This window comes from Podarcis filfolensis (assembly GCF_964270895.1).
Source record: "Podarcis filfolensis genome assembly, chromosome: 14".
In the NCBI taxonomy this organism is placed as follows: Eukaryota; Metazoa; Chordata; class Lepidosauria; order Squamata; family Lacertidae; genus Podarcis; species Podarcis filfolensis.
In genome coordinates this window covers 52,452,635-52,475,326 of record NC_139616.1, presented here as the reverse complement: position 1 = coordinate 52,475,326, position 22,692 = coordinate 52,452,635, and the positions used below count along the sequence as shown (strand labels likewise).

The following is a 22,692-nucleotide window of genomic DNA, read 5'->3' as shown; positions in this document are numbered from 1 at the left end:
CTGCTTTGCTTCCTCTGCTCCTTCCTCTTCATTGGACAGCCTGGAAAGGCAACCTGCCTTCTCCGACAAACAGCTTTTGGCATGATCTTCTCTCTGTCCCTTTCCTCTGTTTTGGCAAAAACCATCACGGTGGTTCTGGCATTCATGGCCACAAAACCAGGATCCAGAATGAGACAATGGGTGGGGAAAGGACTGGCCAATTCAATTGTCCTTTCTGGTTTATTTATTCAAGCAAACATTTGCATGGTTTGGCTGATTACTTCTCCTCCGTTCCCAGATGAGGACATGAACTCCCTGAAAGAGGAAATCATCGTGCAATGTAATGAGGGATCAGCCTCCATGTTTTACTGTGTCTTGGGATACATGGGCTTCCTGGGCATTGCCAGTTTCACAGTGGCTTACTTTGCCAGGAAGTTGCCTGACAGTTTCAATGAAGCCAAGTTCATCACTTTCAGCATGTTGGTGTTTTGCAGTGTTTGGTTGTCCTTTATTCCAACATACCTGAGCACCAAAGGGAAATACATGGTGGCTGTGGAGATCTTCTCTATCTTATGCTCCAGTGCTGGATTGCTGGGTTGCATTTTTTTCCCCAAATGCTACATCATTATCTTAAGACCTGAGCTGAACAACAAGGAACATTTGACAAGGAGAGAAAAGTAAAGAATTTAAGCTTATAAATTTTTGTGGCTTCATGTGAAGCTTGAGGTTCACCAAGACTCGTAGATCCTTTTCACATGTAGTGCTAGTAAGCCAGGTGTTCCCCATCCTATATTTGTGCAACTGGTTCTTCGTGCCTAAATGCAGAACCTGACATTTGTCAATATTGAAATTCATCTTGTTAGCTTGTGCTGAGTTCTCCAATCTGTTCAGGTTATTTTGAATTCTGATTCTGTCCTCTGTGGCATTAGCTACCCCTCCCAGCTTGGTGTCATCTGCAAATCTGATGAGCATCCCTTCAATTCCTTCATCCAAGTCATTTATAAAGACATTGAACAACAACGGGCCCAGGACAGAACCCTGTGGCAACCCACTTATCACTTTTTTTCTAGGATGACGAGGAACCATTAATGAGTTGGGTTTGGGTTCGGTCAGTCAACCTGCTACAAATCCACCTAACAGTTACCTCATTCAACCCACATTTTACCAGCTTCCTCGTGAGAATAACATGGGGGACTTCGTCAAGAGCCTTACTGAAATTAAGATGCGCTATGTCCACAGCATTTCCCTGATTCACCAAGTTTCTAATTCCTTCAATAAAGAAATGAGATTGGTCTGGCATGACTTATTTTTGAGAAATCCATGCTGGGTCTTAGTAATCACAGCATCCTTTTCTAAATGCTCACAGACTGACTGTCGAATTCTTTGTACTAGGACCTTCCCTGGTATCGATGTCAAGCTCACTGGTCGGTAGTTACCTGGGTCTTACTCCCCCCCCCCTTTTTTCATATGTTTTCATGTATGAAATAAAGCTTTATCCCTTTAACGTACAGTGTATAATCTTCCTCAAAGGGATACTAACTGTGCAAGTTAAAACTCTTTCCAGTTGTGGTGCTCCCTTGCTGAACTGAGATAGCAATGGGCTTTGCTGATTTCCATATTTAGTTTGATTTAGCTCAAGTGAAAAGAAAAAAGGAAAGTCTCTTCCCATCAAAAACTGGCTCTCTGTGCCTGAGCCTCTCATCCCTGACACTTGCCTCTCTTCATTCCATTTAATCTACATTAAAATAGTTGGGGTTTCCTCAACAAGGTTCTCAATGGATCCCCCTATGCCCACACATGCAACCACACCCACAGCCTTCGCTCACGTCAACAGTCTGAGCATTAACCACTGAAACATGTAACATGTAAATACAATAGAATAAAATAGTGTGTCATGGGAGGGGGTGGGGAGAAGGGCGTTATGGGTTTGCTTTTGTTCTTGGTTTTATTGTGTATTCTGTGTTTCTTATCTTGCATTTTTATGTTGTGAACTGCCCTGAGAGCTACGAATGAAAGGTGGCATGCAAATTTTAATGATGATGGTGATCATGATAATTACTTACCTACCAAAGGCTTGGCCAAATAGATAAATCACAGCAAGCTTAAGAGAAACCAAAGTGGTGTGCTTGAGTGGTACATCTCTCACGCCCCCTGCCACCAATATAAACTATATTTATAAAAATTGCCAACATACCCAAGAAAACTTGAGACAAGAAGGATGGGTTCCAGGTTTCATTGATTAAAATAAAACAACTGTAGAATGTGCAATCAGAATCATTCAACCAAATTAACCAAAGCCAAAGAGGATCCCAACTCTCCCATCTCCTGCGCCAGCTGGCAGCTGCATGCTGTGATCCTGCAGCAAGGCCTGAGGAAACTCCTCCCCCCACTGTGTGCTCCTGGGATGGATGAACCTGACATGTGCACTGTGGCCCCATTGGGAAATATTCACCCCGATGTCCCTGACAGGCCCAAACACCAATCTGGGCAGCCTGATGTTAGATATTTCCCAAATATCCAAAACTCACCCACCTGGACCAAACACCACAGGAGGTGATCAGCTTCTGCTTGTTCTCCTCCACCCACAAAGATACAAAAGCTCAAAAAGAGCTCTTTGCAGAGCCTCCAGAAAAATAATGTCATCCTCTACAGACAGGTGAACAACATAATATAACCCCAAACTTAATGCAGCTTTGGGGAATGTATGCACTCCCATCTCCTGGAACACAAGTTTTAATCCTATGCATGATCTTCCTTCCCGCAGCCTTATTAGGGCGATGGGGCCCCTGTCAGACCCACTTTTCCAAAAGGTCTGACCAAAAAAGCATCAGTTGATGCTTTCACTTGCTGGAAGCTGCCCAGAGTGGCTGGAGAAACCCAGTCAGATGGGTGACATATAAATAATAATAATCACTACTACTACTTCAGGGACAGGGAACTACAACTGCGTCCCAAAGGCATGCTTGCTTGTGGGCCCAAAACAAAACTGAATGGCCAAAGAATAGGATAATGGCAAGGTTCAGCAGCCCCAGCAGATCAGCTGAAGTGAAGAAAACCATTAAAAGCCATAGAACATATAAGCAAGTATAACTCTTGAAGGCTGCTGACTGCCAAAGGCAATGGCTTGAATACCTTGGCCAGAAAACCTGGCCTGAGCGGCAACTGTTGCTGCCCCAGTTCAGAATGAATGCCTGCTGCAAGATCTCAGGTTGCTGTCCATGGCCAACCAGGCCCTCCTAAGTACAGACAAGACAGTACTGTGTAAGTGGGGACCAATCCATATGAATTAAGAAGGGGCCATTGCCCATGGGCTGAGTCAACATATCCCTTAATGGTCACCACCAAAGAAAGACAGGGATGGAGGCAACTGGCCAACTCAACAGTAGCTCCCAAGCCCCTTTGGTTGGCCTCAGTCTGCCTCCAATGCAATTGCACCCCTGTGGAGTGATCACCACATCTCCAAAAAGCAGCGCTCTGCAAGAGACGTCTTGCGGATTGGCATCAATTCACCGGAGGGAAAGGCTCCATAAAATGCCAGTAAGGCTGCCATAGAAAACAACAAACTCTCATAACTAGATGAAGAGAGGTTAAAAATGATGATAAATGAAATAATAATAAATGTGTCTTTGGCTATGTCTGAAGCAAGAGGAAGAACAAGCAAGTGGGAGGTCTCTGGGTGGAGAAGATGAAGAAATTCTATTGGGTGACAGAGAGGAGGCAGAACTGCTTGACATTTACTTTGTCTCTGTCTTTACCCAAAAGGAAAGCAGTGCCCAACCTCATGATAACATAATAAGTGATGTAAGGAGGGAGCTGAAAGCCAAGACAGGAAAAGAGGTTGTAAGGGAACAACTAGCTACTTTCAATGAATGTAAATCTCCAGGACCTGATGAGCTGCACAGAAGGGCACTAAAGGAGCTTACAGATGTAATTTCAGAGCCTTTGTCTATGATCTTTGAGAATTCTTAGAGAACAGGTGAGGTTTCTGTGGGCTGGAGGTGAGCAAATGTCTCCTTCTTCAAAAGGGGGAAGAAAGAAGACTCAAATAATGAACGAATAGTCAGTTTGATGTTGATACCAGGAAAGACTCTAGAACAGGTAATTGATCTGGGAGCACTTAGAAAAGGATGCTGTGATTATTAAGACCCAGCATGGCTTTCTCAAAAACTAGTCATGCCAGACAAATCTCTTTCTTTTTTTTTAATAGAGTTGCAAGCTTGGTGGATCAGGGAATGCTGTGGACGTAGCGTATCTAGTCCCCCATAATATTCTTTCCTATAAGCTGGTAAAATATGGACTAGATGATGACTGACCAAACCCAAAGAGTGCTCACTAGTACATGTGAAAATGATCCAGGGGTCTTATTGGTCTGCAAACTTAACATGAGTCCACCGTGTGACGTAGCAGCAAAAAAAGCGCTAATGCTTTTCTAGGTTGCATCAACAGAAGCACACCATCCTGACCAAGGGAAGTCATAGTCCCACTCTATTCTGCCTTGGTCAGACCACACCTGGAATACTGTGTCCAGTTCTGGGCACCACAGTTTAAGAAGGATGTTGACAAGCTGGAAGGTGTGCAGAGGAGGGCAGCCAAGATGACCAAGGGCCTGGAAACCAAGCCTTATGAGGAATGGAAGTTTAGCTTAGAAAAGAGGAGACTGAGAGAAGACACGATAGCCAACTTCAAATATCTAAAGGGCTCTCACATGGAAGATGAAGCAACCTTGTTTTCTCTGGGGGCTAGAACCTGAACCAATGGACTCAAGCTGCAAGAAAGGAGATTCTGACCACATATCAGGAATAAATTTTGGCAGTAAGCTCTGTGTGACAGTGGAACAGACTTCCTCTCCTCCTTTGGAGCTTTTAAAGCAGAGGTTGGATGGCCATCTGTCGTGGATGCTTTAGTTGATATTCCTGCATTGCTGGAGGTTGGGCTAGACGGCCCTCAGTCTTGCTTCCAAATCTAAACCCTTTGATTCTATGTAATCAAAACCAAAACCAATTGGATTTGTCTATTGTTCGATCTACCACTGACCACTTGGTCCTCAGGCTTAAAAGTATCAATGGGCACAAACCATCACTTTGTGGAGACCTTGAGAACATGGGAAGCTCCAATTCCCACAACCATAGTATAGCATAAGGTTGCCATATTTCAAAAAGTAAAGACCAGGACACCCCCCCAAAAAATGAGCTCTTTTTTAGGAAATGCCCCAAATTGTTGAGCTTTTCAATTGACTTCTCTAGGATCCAGGACAAAGCACTGTTTTTTGGAAATTTCCCCCAGACGTCAATTCCACTTTTGAAATCCCAGTAATGTCCGGCGAAATCCGGAAGCATGACAGCCCTAATGTAACATCATTTCCTCTGGACTATTGCATGGCAAATGAGGAACAGGAGTGAGTTCCTCTCTGCAATTCTGCCATTGCTTGGAGAAGCAGCAAAGTTTTTGAAGTGATGAAAACCATCTGCCATCTCTCTTTAAAAGTACCAGGTATTCCTCAAACTACCGTTAACATATTTTCCCAACACAACACCTAAAATTGCTGAATATATTTTCATAGGGGACATAATGTTTCCCAAAATAGTAAGAATGTTAATATAATCTGAACCCCAGCAATTTAAGGCTTTGAAGGTGATTAGAAGCCAGTGAAACTGAAGCAAATATCAGGCCACAGAATCTAATATCTGGCGCCACAATATTCTAGCAGTTGCATTTTCTTCCACATACTCTTCAGAGGCAGCTCCACATGGAGTGTGCTGCAGTGGCCCATTCTTCATGCAACTAATGCATACCTTGCCCATATTTGTTATGTGAAATAAAAATGATTTTGTCAGACCTGGCCGGTGGCCAGAAGTAGCCTAAAGCAGGAGCAGGTGTTGGGGAAATATCCTGGCTGTTTCATCATGTTGTGGCAAAGCCAGATAGACCAACAATGCATTGGGGAGATGATTATCTCTCCAACAACTGTAAACATTGCTGGAATAACAGCTTCTAAAAGGTGTTATAAAACCACACATGTTGTTCAAAACCAGGTTAGAAAACCATTTCAGCTTTGATCATTTCAACTTTGGATTGTATTTTATTTTCTGTTAGCCTTTTAATATTTTAGGGTGTTTCACCATTTCATTCTTCCATGATTTAAAACGAAAGAATTATAAACTGAGAAATTCAGTTATTTCCTCATTTCTTCCATCTCCAGTTCCTTGTTTCTGAGTATAAAAAGCTTCATCTCTAAAAGGAGGTATTGACGGATACTTGCCTAACCCTATAGATACATCCTTATCCTGTGCTCTTTTCCAATTATTTCCATCATCCTGCTGCTTCCATTTGGGGTGGGGGGGATGTGTGAGGAGGAAACATTTCTGCCAGTTTGAAATGGACACACACATTTGGGAATCTCACAGGCCAAGCTTCGAAATAATGTACCATCAGGTTCATCTGCCATTCACAAAAGACTGAAACAAAACTGAGACTGTCTCCAATGGAAACATGGCAAGATCCAACCTGAGGGGCTGTTGGGTCATCAGGATCCTAGTCGCAATAGTGCTGCTGTTTGTCATGTTTCCTTACACTGTCTGCAAGAATCAGCCCATCGGTTGCATCCTAGATGATGATCCTCTGCCTATACCTCACAAATTTTATCAGCCGGGTGACTTTGTCATTGGAGAGATGGTTTCTCAGGTCTTCCTCTTTCATGACAGTCCCTCATTCACAGACGTGCCCACACAGATGTCAATTGGCGAACCTGCGTAAGGAACACTTCATTTCCCCCCTTTCCACTGTTCCTTCAGATTAAAAGGATATCCTATCATTGTGTGACAGGATACTACAGTAATAAGATTTGCGTTTCAGTATGATGAAAATATTATTCCAGCAGTCACTGGAAGTTGCCAGCTATTTTGTGTTCTTTATGTTGGTGGCTGTTGGGCACAATCCACTGGGATGTTCAGTGACACAAAACTCGGACTTTGTGGGGCTTTTGCAGAACAATGTCACAGGGATTGTTCCCTTAGTTAGTCTTGGACATGTCATTCCCAGGCATTCAGTACTTCATTGTCTCTCACCTTCTGCTTATTCTCTCTCTTCTGTTCACATCTGTTTGCATATTTTAAAAATATTGTTTCACTTCATATTATTATATTGTACAATACGAAAGGTTTTATTATTGTGCTTTATTCTTACTGTTTCCATCCCAGTAAAATTTCCTGATTGAGTAGTGCATGTCTCTTCACACAAAACACAGGTGGAGACACTGATCTGATGTGGATAGTGTTGGTTTCTGCTTTCCTTCACTGTGCAGCGAAAGGGTTTGTCACGAGACAGGTGTTTACATTCCACAGTCTGTACTGTTGGAGTTTCTCACGGGAAAGGGAGACTGGATGTGACGTACACTGGTTTCCTGTTTTTCACTGTTCTTTGCAGTTTCACTTTGGTGATTCTCTCCGAGCTGTCGAGGAGAGAGGATGCATTTCTCTGCTCCGGCAGAGGCAAGATGTCTTTCTGTAATATAATCGCTTTGAACTTTAAATAAAGCAATATAGAGTATGCAGCACGTACTCCTCATCCTTCTGCTGTGCACGGGACTCTGCTTTAAACTAACACATGGTTATGGGCTCCAGAAGTCGAATCGGAGTGCCGGCAAGGGATCGGAATGCAGAGGGACAGATCGGATCAGAATCTGCTCTGCGTGTCAAGATGATTGATGAGGTATGTGCTACTGCTCCGGGCAGCCTGCCAGCTTCTAGTTAATGGCCTTATGGCTGGACTTTTAACTTTAAAGCCGTTTTGCTGGGAAGAGGCAAAAGGCTCCCAGGCACAAGTTACTATGCTGGGGAAATCGAAAGTAACTTTTAAGTGCGCTTTTGGAATAAGGCAGCTGCAGCAGTGACGCAGCAAGATTTAAAGCAGCATATATGACGCTGAAGGCTAATGCCAGAGTCATGATGGCCCTTCAGGATGCTTGTGGGATTCCAAAGCTCAATAAGAAGAATTACGCGGACTGGGTTCTGTATGCAGAGGCAATTCTGCGGAAAGAGGGTTTGTTTGAGGTGATTACAGACAACCCCCCAGCTCCAGTTACAGATGTATGGGCAGCTAAGGATTCCAAAGCAAGGGGAACTCTTACATTGATAGTATCCCCGGAAGAGCTCTGTCTGTTGCGTGATAAGACCTCAGCCAGAGAAATTTGGGACGCTTTGAGAGAGGCTCACTTAAGGACAGAAGCTGGATCCACTATGTTTTACTTCAACAAGCTGCATAATATTGCTCTTGCTGAAGGTGGAGATGTGCGTTTACATCTGATGGAGATGCAAAATCTGAGACATGAGCTGCAACAGAGAGGACTCAACTTTCCAGAGGCTGTGTATTCTTTCATGATACTACAATCTTTGGGTTCAGGTTGGGAGTCTGTTGCAACCCAGATTGCTGTGCAACCAACAGCTCAGCTAACAGTGGATTATGTTACTGCCGTGATTTTAAATGAAGCAGATCGCCGGGGTGCTAGCTGCATGGGCAAGGGGGAGTCTTCACAGACGTCGTCCCATAGTGCAGTGGAACCACCAGATGGCGCCAAAGCTTTGAAGGCAGTGAAATGCTACTCGTGTGGACGTCTAGGCCATATGAAGAGGGAATGCAGATATCCCAGGGCCAAGACAGAGCAGCGCAGCGAAAGCTCATCGCGCGGAAAAGGCCGAGGCAAAGGCAAAGGTCCGGTGTCAAGGACAACGCAGCACAAGGCTATGGTTTCACGCTTCACTCCAAAGGTTGCAGAGGTCCAGAAGACGTCTAGATCTTTCTTCGTTGTTGATTCAGCGGCGACCCACCACATGTGCAACGATAAGAGACTGTTTGTGTCTTTTACACCGCAGGAAGGTGCGATTCACCAGGCGGATGACCACACAATTCCCAGTAAAGGCTACGGAACTGTTGTTCTTCACAGTTTGGACTTATCGATACAGAATGTGCTTTACGTGCCAGATGCCAAACATAATCTGCTCAGCGTTGGACAGCTGAATGAGCGGAACATTGACGTTTCCTTCAAGAACAGGAAGTGCATCATCACAAAGAAAAATGATTATGTATTGCATGCTGAATATGTTGATCGTTTGTTTGTTTTGTATTATGATGATGTTGTGCAGGATGACACTTGTTGCATTGCAGGTTCTAACAAAAGTTTGCATGCAGAATGTATTCATGATTTTCATAGAAAATTTGGTCATTTGCATTTTGAGGCAGTATCTAAAATGCCTGCCTTGGTTGAAGGTATGACTATTAAACCCTGCAGGTACCACATGAAGTGCAAAGCATGCGCAGCAAACAAGGTAAAAATGGCTGCGAAAGGTAAGGTGTCTAGTAGGCAAGCTACGGAACCATACCAGATTGTTCATGCAGATTTGGTTGGACCACTAGCGCCCTCTTTGGGTGGCAATAGGTACTTCATGGTTCTCATTGATGCATTTTCCAGATATATTTTTGTGTACAATCTCAAGCAGAAATCAGAGGCTTTTCCTAGGTTCAAGGAATTCTGTGCTTGGTTGGAAAATGTGCATGGTAAGAAGATAAAGACTCTTTTCAGTGATCGCGGGGGAGAATTCACTTCTCAGCAGTTTGAAGCTTTTCTGACTGAGAAAGGAATTCAACACGATTTGTCTAGTCCTCGCTCGCCATGGCAGAATGGACTTGCGGAAAGGGCAAATCAGACATTGCTTCAAGGGTTAAAAACCTTGCTGCATGATGCCAATCTTCCAGAGAGTTATTGGGCCGAATCTCTCTCGTGTTTTGTTTACAGTTACAATCGCAGGTTATCTTCAGCGATTGGTTGTACCCCCTATGAGAAGATGTTTGGCAAGAAGCCATACATTAAACACATGAAAATTTTTGGTTCTGACATGTGGGTTCATTCACCACAAAATTCCAAGTTAGACAAGCGTGGATTGCATGGTATCTTTCTAGGTTATCAGAAAGGGTCTTACAGAATAATGATGACTGACTCTAAGGCAATTAAGCTCACGAGAAGTGTTGAGTACAATGCAAAGTGGGGGGAGAATGTGGGAATTTTCCAATGTTATCCTGATGACGGTGATGAGACTGAGGATAGTCAAAAGCAGCCACAACAACCCACACCCACTGATGAAGGTTCTGAGTCTGAATCTGAAACTGAATCGGGTGATTCAGAGGATTTCAAGAGTGCGAAAGCCTCTATGCGACCCTCTGAAAGCTCTGATCAAGAATTGGAGGAACCATTGTTCACAATAGGTCGTTTTTCTCCTAAGAAGGAAGAGGAGAGTGTTGAAGACTTAAGGCTAATTCGTAGGTCACAGAGAGCCACAAAAGGCAGACCTCCAAAGAGATTTGCTGATGAATTTGCTACGGTAGTAGTAACAGCTGTTAAAAGCTCCAAGAAGGTATTTGAACCTTCTAGTTTCCAAGAAATCCAGGGTTTGGATTCAAAGGAAGCTGAGCCATGGTTAAATGCCATGAAGGCTGAACTTGATTCCTTAGAAAGGAACAAAACATGGGAGCTAGTTCCAGTAGTTCCAGGAATGAAACTGCTTGGAAGCAAATGGGTCTTCAAAGCGAAGACAGATCAAAATGGCAAGATAGTCAGACACAAAGCCAGATTGGTAGCCAGAGGTTTTGCACAGGTACCAGGTGAAGACTATCACGAGACCTACTCACCCACAGTGAGGTATGAAAGCATAAGGCTTATGCTCAAGCTAGCTGCAGAGGAAAATCTACACATTAGTCACCATGATATTAATACAGCTTTTCTGTATGGATCTCTAGATGAATCACTTTATATGCTTCCACCTGATGGCGTACAGGTAAAACAGGGATTTGTTTGTGCTCTGACTATCTTGCCATTTTGATCTGTCTTCGCTTTGAAGACCCATTTGCTTCCAAGCAGTTTCATTCCTGGAACTACTGGAACTAGCTCCCATGTTTTGTTCCTTTCTAAGGAATCAAGTTCAGCCTTCATGGCATTTAACCATGGCTCAGCTTCCTTTGAATCCAAACCCTGGATTTCTTGGAAACTAGAAGGTTCAAATACTGGTAGCAGAGGATGGTTTCGATCCAAGACAGGTAAAACAGGGATTTGTTTGTGCTCTGAAGAAATCCCTTTATGGTCTCAAACAAAGTGCACGGTGTTGGCACACAAAACTCACTGAAGTATTGTTTTCTCTAGGTTTTCAGCAAGGGAAAGCTGATCCATGTGTATTTGTCAAAGAGGAGGGGCAGAAGAAACTGTACTGTTTGTTTTATGTTGATGATTTATTATTCTTTTGGAAAGATGTCGCAATGTACAATAACGCCCTAGCTCAACTGAAAGAGCACTTTGACATGAAAGATCTTGGTGAGGTAAACAACTACCTATCTCTGGAAATAGAGAGAGATCAAGATGGTATCATTCTAGTACACCAGTCACGGAAAATTGCTGATGTGTTAAGCAAACTAAATCTGATGGATGCTAACCCTGTAGACACACCGATGGCAACAGGTTATCAGATAGATGACACTGAAGAAGCATTTTCTGACACTACATTGTACAGAAGTGTGCTAGGCAAGCTAAACTTCATTGCCAGATGTTCAAGGCCAGACATTGCTGTTAGCTGTAATTTGCTGAGCAGACAAGTCAACAATCCTAGTATCAAGGATTGGAAAGCTCTGAAACGCATAGCGCGGTATTTGAAAGGCACTATGCATTACAGACTGAGATTTAACAATCGAAAGTCTGGTGGTCTTGAGATATTTGCAGATGCAAGTTTTGGAAGTGACACTACAGACAAGAAAAGTACGTCTGGAGTTTGCTACATGTACAATCAGGGTCTGTTTGATTGGTCATGCAAGAAGCAAACAACAGTTAGCTTAAGTTCTTGTGAAGCCGAACTGAATGCACTGTCTTATTCACTTAAGGATTGTGAATGGTTAATACAATTGTGCAAAGATATGAAAATTCCTGTCAAATGTCCAATCCGGGTTTACCAGGACAACAAAGCATGTTTAGCTTTGCTGAAGTCTGAAGGTTGTAAGCAAAGCACAAAGCACTTGCAATTAAAGTTGCAGCATGCTAGGGAATGTATTCAGAAGGGACTCGTAACGGTGTCCTATATGCCAGGTAATGAAATTCCTGCTGATGTATTGTCCAAGATTGTATCCAGGGATCAACACTGTACCTATGTGCAAAAGTTGGGTTTGTACTGATATTGTACGAACACGCTGCCCAGTGATGTTCACAGAAAGGGGGAGGATGTTGGTTTCTGCTTTCCTTCACTGTGCAGCGAAAGGGTTTGTCACGAGACAGGTGTTTACATTCCACAGTCTGTACTGTTGGAGTTTCTCACGGGAAAGGGAGACTGGATGTGACGTACACTGGTTTCCTGTTTTTCACTGTTCTTTGCAGTTTCACTTTGGTGATTCTCTCCGAGCTGTCGAGGAGAGAGGATGCATTTCTCTGCTCCGGCAGAGGCAAGATGTCTTTCTGTAATATAATCGCTTTGAACTTTAAATAAAGCAATATAGAGTATGCAGCACGTACTCCTCATCCTTCTGCTGTGCACGGGACTCTGCTTTAAACTAACAGATAGCACACTTTGCAAGGAAGATTAATCTGTGGGGCCAATCAGACAACATCCCACAGTATGCTGGGCTAGATCCTGGCACCATGATGCAGGCTAGCCACCCCTGGTCTAGATCTATTAGGTTCTTTACTCAGTCTTTTCCTACAGTGGAATAAATGTTTTAAGAAATCTATTCTAAATATTTCATCTAAAAGGACCTGCTAATGGATTATATCTCGCAATAACTGTATATCCCAACATTTACATACTTTTTAAAGTTCCAGCTCAACCACGAGAGTAGTCAGAGGTGTAACAATGAAAGCAAGAAATGGCCTTTCCTTTGCCTCATGAAACAGACAGTAACTCTCATTCCAGGTCCGTTCCTAAGAACTACCAGCACATCTTGGCTTTGCTGCTTGCTGTCAAAGAGATCAATGAGAACCCCCAAATACTACCCAACCTCTCTTTGGGCTTCCACATCCTCAATGGCTACTATGTGGCAAGGACGACATACAAAGCCAGCCTGAGCCTCCTTTCCACACAACACAGGTTTGTTCCCAACTACAAGTGTGATACGCAGAGTACACTGATAGCTGTCATTGGCGGACTTGCTACTGAAACCTCTGCCAACATGGCTAGCATTTTTGCCACCTACAAGATCCCACAGGTGAGACATATTCATTGATTTATGGGCATTTTACAACAATGGCTCATATTTTTGCATTCTTTTAATCCATACAACACACCCTCCTTCCTTTCAGCTCACATATGGATCATTTACCCCAGTGCAGGATGACAAAACATTGTTTTCTTCCTTATATCAGATGGTCCCAAAGGAAGCCCACCAGTACATTGGGGTAGTCAGGCTCCTTCACCATTTCAGATGGACATGGATTGGGCTCTTTGCTGTGGATGATGACAATGGGGACAGGTTTTTGCACACAGTGGTTCCATTGCTTGATCAGAATGGCATCTGCTATGCCTTCATACTACGGACAGCAAAGAGGACATTTATGGAAGAGCTGATAAACATGGTATTAGCACAACTGGGAAAATACCCACTTCTTCAAGATAGAAAAGTCAGTGCATGTTTTGTATATGGAGAGGATCCAGCCATGCCAGTTTTGAGAATGTTGTTGTTTTTCGCAACATTTTATGAATTGCCACCTGTGGGTAAAGTCTGGATTGTTACATCCCAATGGGATTTCTGTGCCTTCTCCATTCAAAAGCTTTGGGATATAGAAAGCTTCCACGGTGCCCTATCCATCACGGTTCGCTCAAGGGAGCCACTTGGATTCCAAAGTCTTCTTGAGATCATTGAACCTTCTTGGGCAAAAGGAGATGGTTTCATTCAGAATTTCTGGGAGCAGTCATTCAGCTGCTCATTAAAAAAATCTGGTGGGAATGTGGAGGGAAAGCAAGCCTGCACTGGCCGGGAGAAGCTGGAGAGTCTTCCTAGTACTCTTTTTGAAATGGGCATGACTGGCCACAGCTACAATGTCTACAATGCTGCTTATGCTGTGGCACATGCTTTGCATGTCCTATGTGAATCCAGATGGAAATATAGCAGACTGCTAGAGGGAGTGAGACCAACAGACTGTAATGTGCAGTCTTGGCAGGTAGTTACACCTTTAATACAACACACACAGAGAGAAATATATTCAAAGCAGGAAGGTATGCCCTAAAAGATGTTTAAATATGTCTTTTCCCCCACAGTTCCTCTTTAGAACAACTTTGACTTGTAACCTGAAACTAACTTTGCTTATTCCTTTCTCCTTTCCTATCCACTTTCATGATGTTCCATGTCTTTTTTAATTGGAGGTCTGAAGGCCATGATTTTCTGCTCTGGGTCCATTTTGTTTTGGCTGAGTATCACATTTAAAAAATAACAGATAAATAATATAACAAACTCATCAATAGCTGTATCAAATCCATGGCTCCCTTAACCAACTGCCCACTTGGGTCACCCCTTGCCTGCAGAGCTGGCAGCCTCTCACCCTTTTTCCAACACCCTCCCTTGTGCAGTGTTTCCTCAACCCCCTCTCCCCTCTCCTTAGGAGTCCTCCAGGCAGCTGGTGCTGCCACCCCTGGTCTCTGAGCTGCCCCCCACCCCAAAGAGAGGTGCCTCCCAGAGGGAACATTCACCTGTGGAGCTTGTAGCCAGGGCTGCTGCAATAAACAGCCATGCAGGCCTTTGGGAGGCAGAGACATGAGAGGGCATCAGAGGAGGGAGGGAAGGAAGGAAGGAAGGAAGGAAGGAAGGAAGGAAGGAAGAGAGGCCAGTGTTGCCCATGGCACCCCTGACCATCATTCAAGGCACCCCAGGGTGCCATGGCACATGGGTTGAAAACCACTGAGATAAACTGTTTAGCTTTAGCTATAATACAGGGGGATATCCACATTCCTTTTGCTGCTGGCATCCGTGTGTCTTGAGAGACAATGAAGTGTGTCTCCCGAGGTGAATTCAAACTCCTTCATTATTACTATGATGCCACAATGTGCTGATCTATGCAACTCTATTACTAAACCCGAACCACGACAAAAAATGAATTTTATGTTTGGATTTCATTAACTTTTATATAATGCCTTCCAAAGCCTCAAAGATGCTTTATTGAAAAGTGGAGCAAAACTTTACATAGTGTTGCATGCCATTTGGTGTTGGTGTGTATCAGATATTAAAAGTACAATCCTCTGCATATCTGATCAGAAGTCAACCCCTTGGAGTTCAATCAGATTTAATTCCAAGCAAATATGCTGAATCAGCGAAATTAGTCATGGATTCAAATACATTCTGGAGCCAGAACAATCCAGTCCTGGAAACAAAGACCTTTTAAAAGGATGACTGTAGAGGTTTCCATATGGCTACAAAAGCTGGGTGGCTGCCCCTCTCTCTGCCAAACGTTGGCAAGAACCCATGGGGTCTGTGTCCCTTTGGAGAATAGAAGACACAGCAGAGACTGTCATGCTTTGAGAAATATGCTTTATTCACCTCTTTACACCTTAAGTCTGCCTGGAGGGAGTCCAGATCATAAGGCATAGTCATTCCAAGAGGGAGCAGCAAACCTGCCTGCAGTCAGACCCTCCAAAGATGGATCTCAGCCCGTCTCCCTCCTTCGTCCTCCCAGAACCCCCTGTCTCTCTTCACACCCCAGGGCAGGGGAGAAGTCCTCTTGCACTGGCAATGACCATCAATGGGCCCTCAATGGCTCTCTATTGTTCCCTTGGCCAGGCTGGTTTGCATAAGCCAGCCTAGGAATGGCTGTCTGGCACAGCTCTGCAGTTGGTGTCTTAATCCATATCCCAATTAATCAAAATCCTAGCATTTATTCATTCCTAGGGTTTAGGGGGACCACCACCCTGATCTATAACACCATTTTATCCTTACCAGTCTTCATTTTCTCTTTCACTCAAGCTCCATCATTTTATGAGGAAGATTGTGTTCAACAACAGTGTTGGAGAGAGCGTACATTTTGATAAGCATAGAGAACTACTTGCAGATTTTGATGTCACAAACTGGGTCACCTTCTCCAACGGTTCTTTTGTTAGGCTCAAGGTTGGAAGACTGGACCCGCTGGCTCCACAGGGGAAAGAGTTAACCATTAATGAGGACCAAATAGTGTGGCATAGAAGCTTTAACCAGGTGAGATGAAGCTGCAGGTGCTGGAACATGTGAGAGAATGGAAAAGAGTTGCATATTTGTGTGTTCAGTTTTCTACCTGCCCTCAAGTGGTTAACTCTCCTGAGAAGGATTGCATTTTCAAGCTACATTTCCCCCCCATTCTTGGCAAAACAAACTGGGGGAAATGTTGCTCTGCATTTTCACTTGAAGTACACCACATTTCCTGGGTAGATCTGAGTAAACAACCTCCACAACACATTTAAAAAGTCCTGACCTCGCCAACAATTCAGTGTCTTTTTCATAAATTAATTTCTGGAAACAATTAAGTCAGCGTTTCCTCTCTGAAGCAAATTTTCACCAAAGAAAAATATTCCCACGTTTAGGGTAGGGCAGGAGGATAATATAAACTTCTTGATGCTAATTTCGTTTGCTGCATTTCTGGACAGGTTGTGCCTCTTTCTGTGTGCAATGACAACTGCTATCCTGGTTACAGCAGGAAAAAGAAGGAGGGAGAGAAATTCTGCTGCTATGATTGTGCTCCATGTCCAGAAGGGATGGTCTCCATGCAGATGGGTAGGAAATGCAATAGATGCCAACATGTTGGGGGTGAGGATTAGGCCTTGTTGAGTCTCTGTCTTTTAAAGTTGCTTGATATGCAGAATGAACGGCTGAAGCTTTTTACAGAATGGGGAGAAGAAGTCATTACCTACCCATTTCTGCAAAACAAAATGTAGTTAGTGCCATAGCTAGACAGAGCACTGGACATGCCATGATACCTTCCTTTTCTACACTGGTTTGAGGGAATTCTCAGTTCTGCCACTTACTTCAATAGACCAGGTCCTGCAGTTCAGAACTGGCATCCAACACAAAATAACATTACCCATGGAGACTGGGCATTGAATCTGAAGTCCTAGTAAGACAAATCAGACTCATTCTTCAGTTCTGAGAATGCCCAGATATGTTTCTTTAGAAAGCCACCTACTCAGCTGCCAAGAAGACCACATTCTGCTGAGAGCTAGACAGGGGGTTTGCCAGCTAGCTTCCTTTTTAACTGCCCTCCCCCACCCTCCCACCCCAGTTGTTACGCATTTGACTTTGGAGCAAGGATACAGTGGATTGGTGGACAAAGAAAGTGCGAGTCAGTTTTATTTAGTTCTGTTACAACTGCTTTGTATTTGGGGAATGGAGCTTTGCTGGAAGGGGAAATAAATGGCAGGTGAAGTACCTATGTCTTCTTGTTGGAAAAGCTTTCTGTGCTTGCTTGTGTCCTCCCACCCAGTGGTCAAATCCTGTCCATGAGGGGTTGGGTTGATCACTATAGAATACAGTAGTACCTCTGGTTACGTAACCCTCTGGCTATGTAAACTTCAGGATGTGAAAGTGGCAAACCCAGAGGTATTTGACCAGGTTTCGCTGTTCGCACATGCACAGAAGCAGTCCTCAGATTGCGGAAACCTCAGGATCCGACTGGACCTCCGGAACGGATCCCGTCCACAACCGGAGGTACTACTGTACATGAATCAAAGTCTTGAAATATTTAAGCACCTTTCCTTTATTTTTCAGACATGGATACCTGTATCAAATGTAAAGAAGATCAGTATCCAAACTACAACCAAAACCATTGCATTCCCAAGTTTTACACATACCTCTCCTACAAAGAACCTTTAGGAATCACCCTGACTCTGCTGGCTTTTTCTTTCTCTTCAATCACAACTTTGGTACTTGGAACTTTCATGAAGTACAAGGACACGCCGATTGTCAAAGCCAACAACCGGACCCTCACCTACGTTCTCCTCATTTCCCTCCTGCTTTGCTTCCTCTGCTCCTTCCTCTTCATTGGACAGCCTGGAAAGGCAACCTGCCTTCTCCGACAAATGGCTTTTGGCATCATCTTCTCTCTTTCCCTTTCTTCTGTTTTGGCAAAAACCATCACGGTGGTTCTGGCATTCATGGCCACAAAACCAGGATCCAGAATGAGACAATGGGTGGGGAAAGGACTGGCCAATTCCATTGTCCTTTCTGGCTCATTTATTCAAGCAGTCATTTGCATGGTTTGGCTGATTACTTCTCCCCCGTTCCCAGATAAGGACATGAACTCCCTAAAAGAGGAAATCATCGTGCAATGTAATGAGGGATCAGCTTCCATGTTTTACTGCGTCTTGGGATACATGGGCTTCCTGGCTATTGCCAGCTTAACTGTAGCTTACTTTGCCAGGAAGTTGCCTGGCAGTTTCAATGAAGCCAAGTTCATCACTTTCAGCATGTTGGTGTTTTGCAGTGTGTGGCTGTCCTTTATTCCATCCTACCTGAGCACCAAAGGGAAATACATGGTGGCTGTGGAGATCTTCTCCATCTTATGCTCCAGTGCTGGATTGCTGGGTTGCATTTTTTTCCCTAATTGCTACATCATTATCCTAATGCCTGAGCTGAACAATAAGGAACATTTAATAAAGAAAGAAAAGTAAACAGTAGAAGCTGGTCTCTGTATTCTGCTGTAATAAAATTCAATTGATCAGGAACATAATTACATCCTTAGACAAGTCAAATTTCTAAAGTTCTTCTTTGAAGGCATTTTGGTTTAAGCGATCCAGAATTAGGTCTGATGTTGTTATGAGTGTTTTGTTCATATGTAATATAATTTTTAACCCAAATTTAGATATTTGCCACACAATATTCATCAGAAGGCTATAAATGTGCTTTAGCAGTCAATCAGAGCAAACAGCAATTTGGGTTTTTTCTGGATTGATGTTTGCTCTGATTTAGCACTAAAGAGTGGGTTTTTCTTGGGGAAGGAGTGGAGAAAGCAGAAAGACACTTGAACCTGTGCCTAGAAAGTGTGGGTCAAGCAGAAAACATGGGGCAATGGCAACACACTGCTACCATCTAAAACCTATAGCAGTGGAATTGACTTTACTTAATGTATTACATTGCATGTATTAAATGTGTCCCTCTCTCTCGGTCTCTCGGTCTCTTTTCTCTCTCCACATTTCTTTTCTTTTCTTTTGTCATTTTATTCCTTTATAAATGAAAATATTTCAATTAAATATCAATTAGATGATTAGAGCATGGTGCTGATAAAGGAAAGGTTGTAGGTTTGATGCCCATATGAGGTTTTGTTGTTTTATCACTTGTTCTTTGCCACCTTGGGCTCCCTTGGGAGGAAGGGTGGTATATTTATAATAACATAACATAAAACATAACAATTCCAGTGGATTAAAAATATACATAAATAATCAAACATTTTTTAAAAAATTCAAATTATGTGTCATGAAGTTTTTGTATACTCTTGATAATAACCTAAATGTGGAATCTTGGAGATGGCAACAATATTGGCCATAAAGGCAGAGGCTTCAGTCACATATCCTCCCAAGACACCAATTAATTGTTTCTGAGAAACACAGATGAAATTGGGGGCAACCCTTTGCAATCTACAAAGCCAGTTCAGGGTGGCTTTATCTTTGCAATGTAACAGCCATTGATAATGTGGAATCCTATAGTGATGTTTGGCAAGAGTTTGGGATTCTTCTCGATCTCCTTTACAGCAATTGTCAAGGCCAGAATGTGCTGGTGCATCTTTGAAATGGAACAGTAATGAGAAATGTCTTTATTGTCCTTTATTAGCTCACTACAGACTGTGTCCTTCTGCTGAACTTGATATCCACATTACATAATCAGGTGTACAATTAAGGATTTCTAAGTAACCACTTGAACTTATCAATATGATCAGCTTCCACTACGGGGGATGCATTGGTACACCTGATGTCAGTGACCATGGGCAGGAGGAGGACCTGCTTGAGGATCAGACCATGTCATTTCTGAGGAGGCAGGTTCAGTTGATGTCTGAAGATTATTCCTGCCCCTGGGTCTGATCCTGGCAAGAAGGACACACATATCAACAAGGGTGTTCCTTAAAGTGTCACTCATGACTTGATCATGGATGGAGAAATTGACCTCTCAGGTGTAACATGAATGTGGTTGGACATGGCAGCTGGGCCTGTTCTTGCTACTGCTTGCCCAACAAGTTTCTCCTGTGCATAAGGCTACCATAGGTCCAGATTTTCCTGGACATTACCAGGATTTCCAAGGCGGAAGTGATGTCCAGGGGGATCTTTTCTGTCATTTTCATAGAACAATTCGCTCAACAATTTTGGGATGTTCTGGTTTTTACTTGGAAGTTGGATAACCTTACCTATGCACAGCAACCTAGGTCATGTAGATGGGAAACAGGGGTTGCAGTTACATTTAATACGTCATTAGTTTTCACCAGGCATCCTATTAGGGAGACCTAGTTTACTTAGTGCATGTTATGGAAGCTAGGTAATAGAGGCAGTACTGGATTGCTGCTTGTGTGCCACCCTCACCACTGCACCAAGGATACACTGTGCAAGTGCTTCAGGTTGTGTCAGATGTTCTCCCAGAGACACCTAGCCTGGTGGTCCTAGGGGATTTTAACATCCATTCCGACACAGCCTTACAAGGGGCCGCTCAGGTCTTCAATGAAAGCATGGCCTCCATGGGGCTGTCCCTGAATCAGTCTGGCCCTACTCATAACCATGGACATGCCTTAGATCTGGCGTTTGCCTTTGTGGACATGGGTGATCTGATATTAAGTTCTAGTAGAAAAGAAGTGTCATGGAAACACAGGTGGATTCTCTGCCCAGGGTGGCTGTCTACCTAACTCCATCTGGTACACCGGCTAAGACCCTATCATCTGTGCACTGTCCCGCCTGAGTGGTACATGCTTTGTTTATCTCCTTCTTGGACTACTGCAATGCACTCTATATGACGCTACCTTTGAAGGTGACTCGGAAACTGCGACTAATCCAGAATGTGGTAGCCAGACTGGTGACTGGGACCATGTAACATTGGTCCTGAAAGATCTGGCACAATTCAAAGTTTTGGTGCTGACCTTTAAAGCCCTAAACAGCCTCAGCCCTGAGCATCTCCTTCGTTCAACCTGGACACTGAAGTCCAGTTCTGAGGGCCTTCTGGCGGTTCCCTCACTGCAAAAAAATGAAGTTAGGGAACCCGGCGTAGTGCCTAATCCATACTGGTGCCTGCCCAGTGGAACGCCCTCCCATCAGATGTCAAAGAAATAAACATTTATATGACCTTCCATAAACATCTGAAGCCAACCCTGAATCAGGAAGCTTTTAATGTTTGATGTATTGTGTATTCTCTTATATTCTGTTGGAAGCCACTCAGAGTGGCTTGGGGAACCCAGTCAGATGGGCTGGGTACAAGTAATAAATTACTGTTATTATTATTGATAAGGGACTACAAACCAGAATTTGCAAAGGGTCCTGATGAGCCAAGATCCTTGTGACCCCCTCTTTGGCATACTTTCAGAACCAAACCCGTTTGTTCACATGAAGTATGTGGGAATGCTCTGAATTAAAAAGGGAAATTACAAGGGGAAAACTATAAACAGTAATGAGGAGAAGACAGGAGTCTTTTTCACAGATGACTCATAAAACCAGGAAATTTGGGAACAGGTTTCAGCATAGTATGAGGTATTTAAACCAGCCAAGGCTATTTCTCACCCAAGCCAGTAAAGGAGAAGCAGCCTTCAACTTGTGAATTTCATGGGATACCATGGCACATTCAGATAGGCATTGATATGCACAATTTAGTCCTCATTGCTGGTTCAAATGAAACTCAAGTTAAGCTCTTAAGTCTGAGATATCAGCTCTGTCCTCATCTGATATGGATGCCTGTCCCTCATTGGACCAAATTTTGCCCATGTCTGCAATTGGCTCAGAAACTGTCTTAGATTCTGTGAACAAATGTCTTAACTCTAGAATGTGCTTTTGAGAAATATTATTTTGCAAAGGTTAATGTGTTAAAGCTTTGTTTTACAGATGAAAGAAACTCTCGTACAAATTTGAACCTTTTCTACATTAATATAATAACAATATTATTATTTTTTAAGTGCTTGAAGAACTGGTGTCAATCAAAGATGTAATGATCTCCATGGCCAATTTGCCATGTCTGGTGAACTATGTATTAATGAAGAATACAGTGGTACCTCGGGTTACAGACTCTTCAGGTTACAGACGCTTCGGGTTACAGACTCCGCTAACCCAGAAATAGTACCTCAGGTTAAGAACTTTGCTTCAGGATGAGAACAGAAATTGTGTTCTGGCAGCACGGTGGCAGCGGGAGGCCCCATTAGCTAAAATGGTACCTCAGGTTAAGAACAGTTTCAGGTTAAGAACGGACCTCCGGAATGAATTAAGTTCTTAACCCGAGGTACCTATGTACAGAGACATGCCACTTAAACAACAACAACAACAACTATGATCTCCTTATTAAATGTTCTTTGCTGTTCAGCTCAGGCCTCAGAATAATGATATAGCATTTGGGGAAGAAAATAGAACCCAGCAACCCAGCACTGGAGGACAAGATGGAGAAGATCTCCACAGCTACCATGTATTTTCCTTTCGAGCTCACGTATGCTGGAACAAAAGACAGCCACACACTGCAAAACACCAACATGCTGAAGGTGATGAATTTGGCTTCATTGAAACTGTCAGG

At 43.4% G+C, this 22,692-nt stretch overlaps 1 protein-coding gene and 1 pseudogene across 6 annotated transcripts in view; one reads left to right on the top strand and one right to left on the bottom strand.

The window, feature by feature from the left end:
• The window catches only part of LOC310749168 (vomeronasal type-2 receptor 26-like), a 39,326-nt gene extending 20,528 nt beyond the window's left edge, over window positions 1–18,798 (top strand). The window contains exons 1-5 of one of the 5 annotated variants that reach the window (XM_083585738.1): window positions 4,016–4,077; window positions 12,912–13,085; window positions 16,083–16,176; window positions 16,602–16,728; window positions 17,719–18,798. In XM_083585738.1, the coding sequence (XP_083441864.1) occupies window positions 16,710–16,728; window positions 17,719–18,620 (921 nt within the window). In that variant the 5' untranslated portion in view covers window positions 4,016–4,077; window positions 12,912–13,085; window positions 16,083–16,176; window positions 16,602–16,709 and the 3' untranslated portion in view covers window positions 18,621–18,798. Of the gene's footprint in view, window positions 1–4,015; window positions 4,078–12,671; window positions 13,086–16,082; window positions 16,177–16,601; window positions 16,729–17,718 lie in introns of those variants that run through there. The other 4 variants (XM_083585737.1, XM_083585739.1, XM_083585736.1 and 1 more) reach the window with 4 other exon arrangements.
• The window catches only part of LOC310748729 (HLA class II histocompatibility antigen, DR alpha chain-like), a 196,188-nt pseudogene that overhangs the window by 156,122 nt on the left and 17,374 nt on the right, over window positions 1–22,692 (bottom strand). The gene's annotated exons all lie outside the window — the stretch shown is intronic.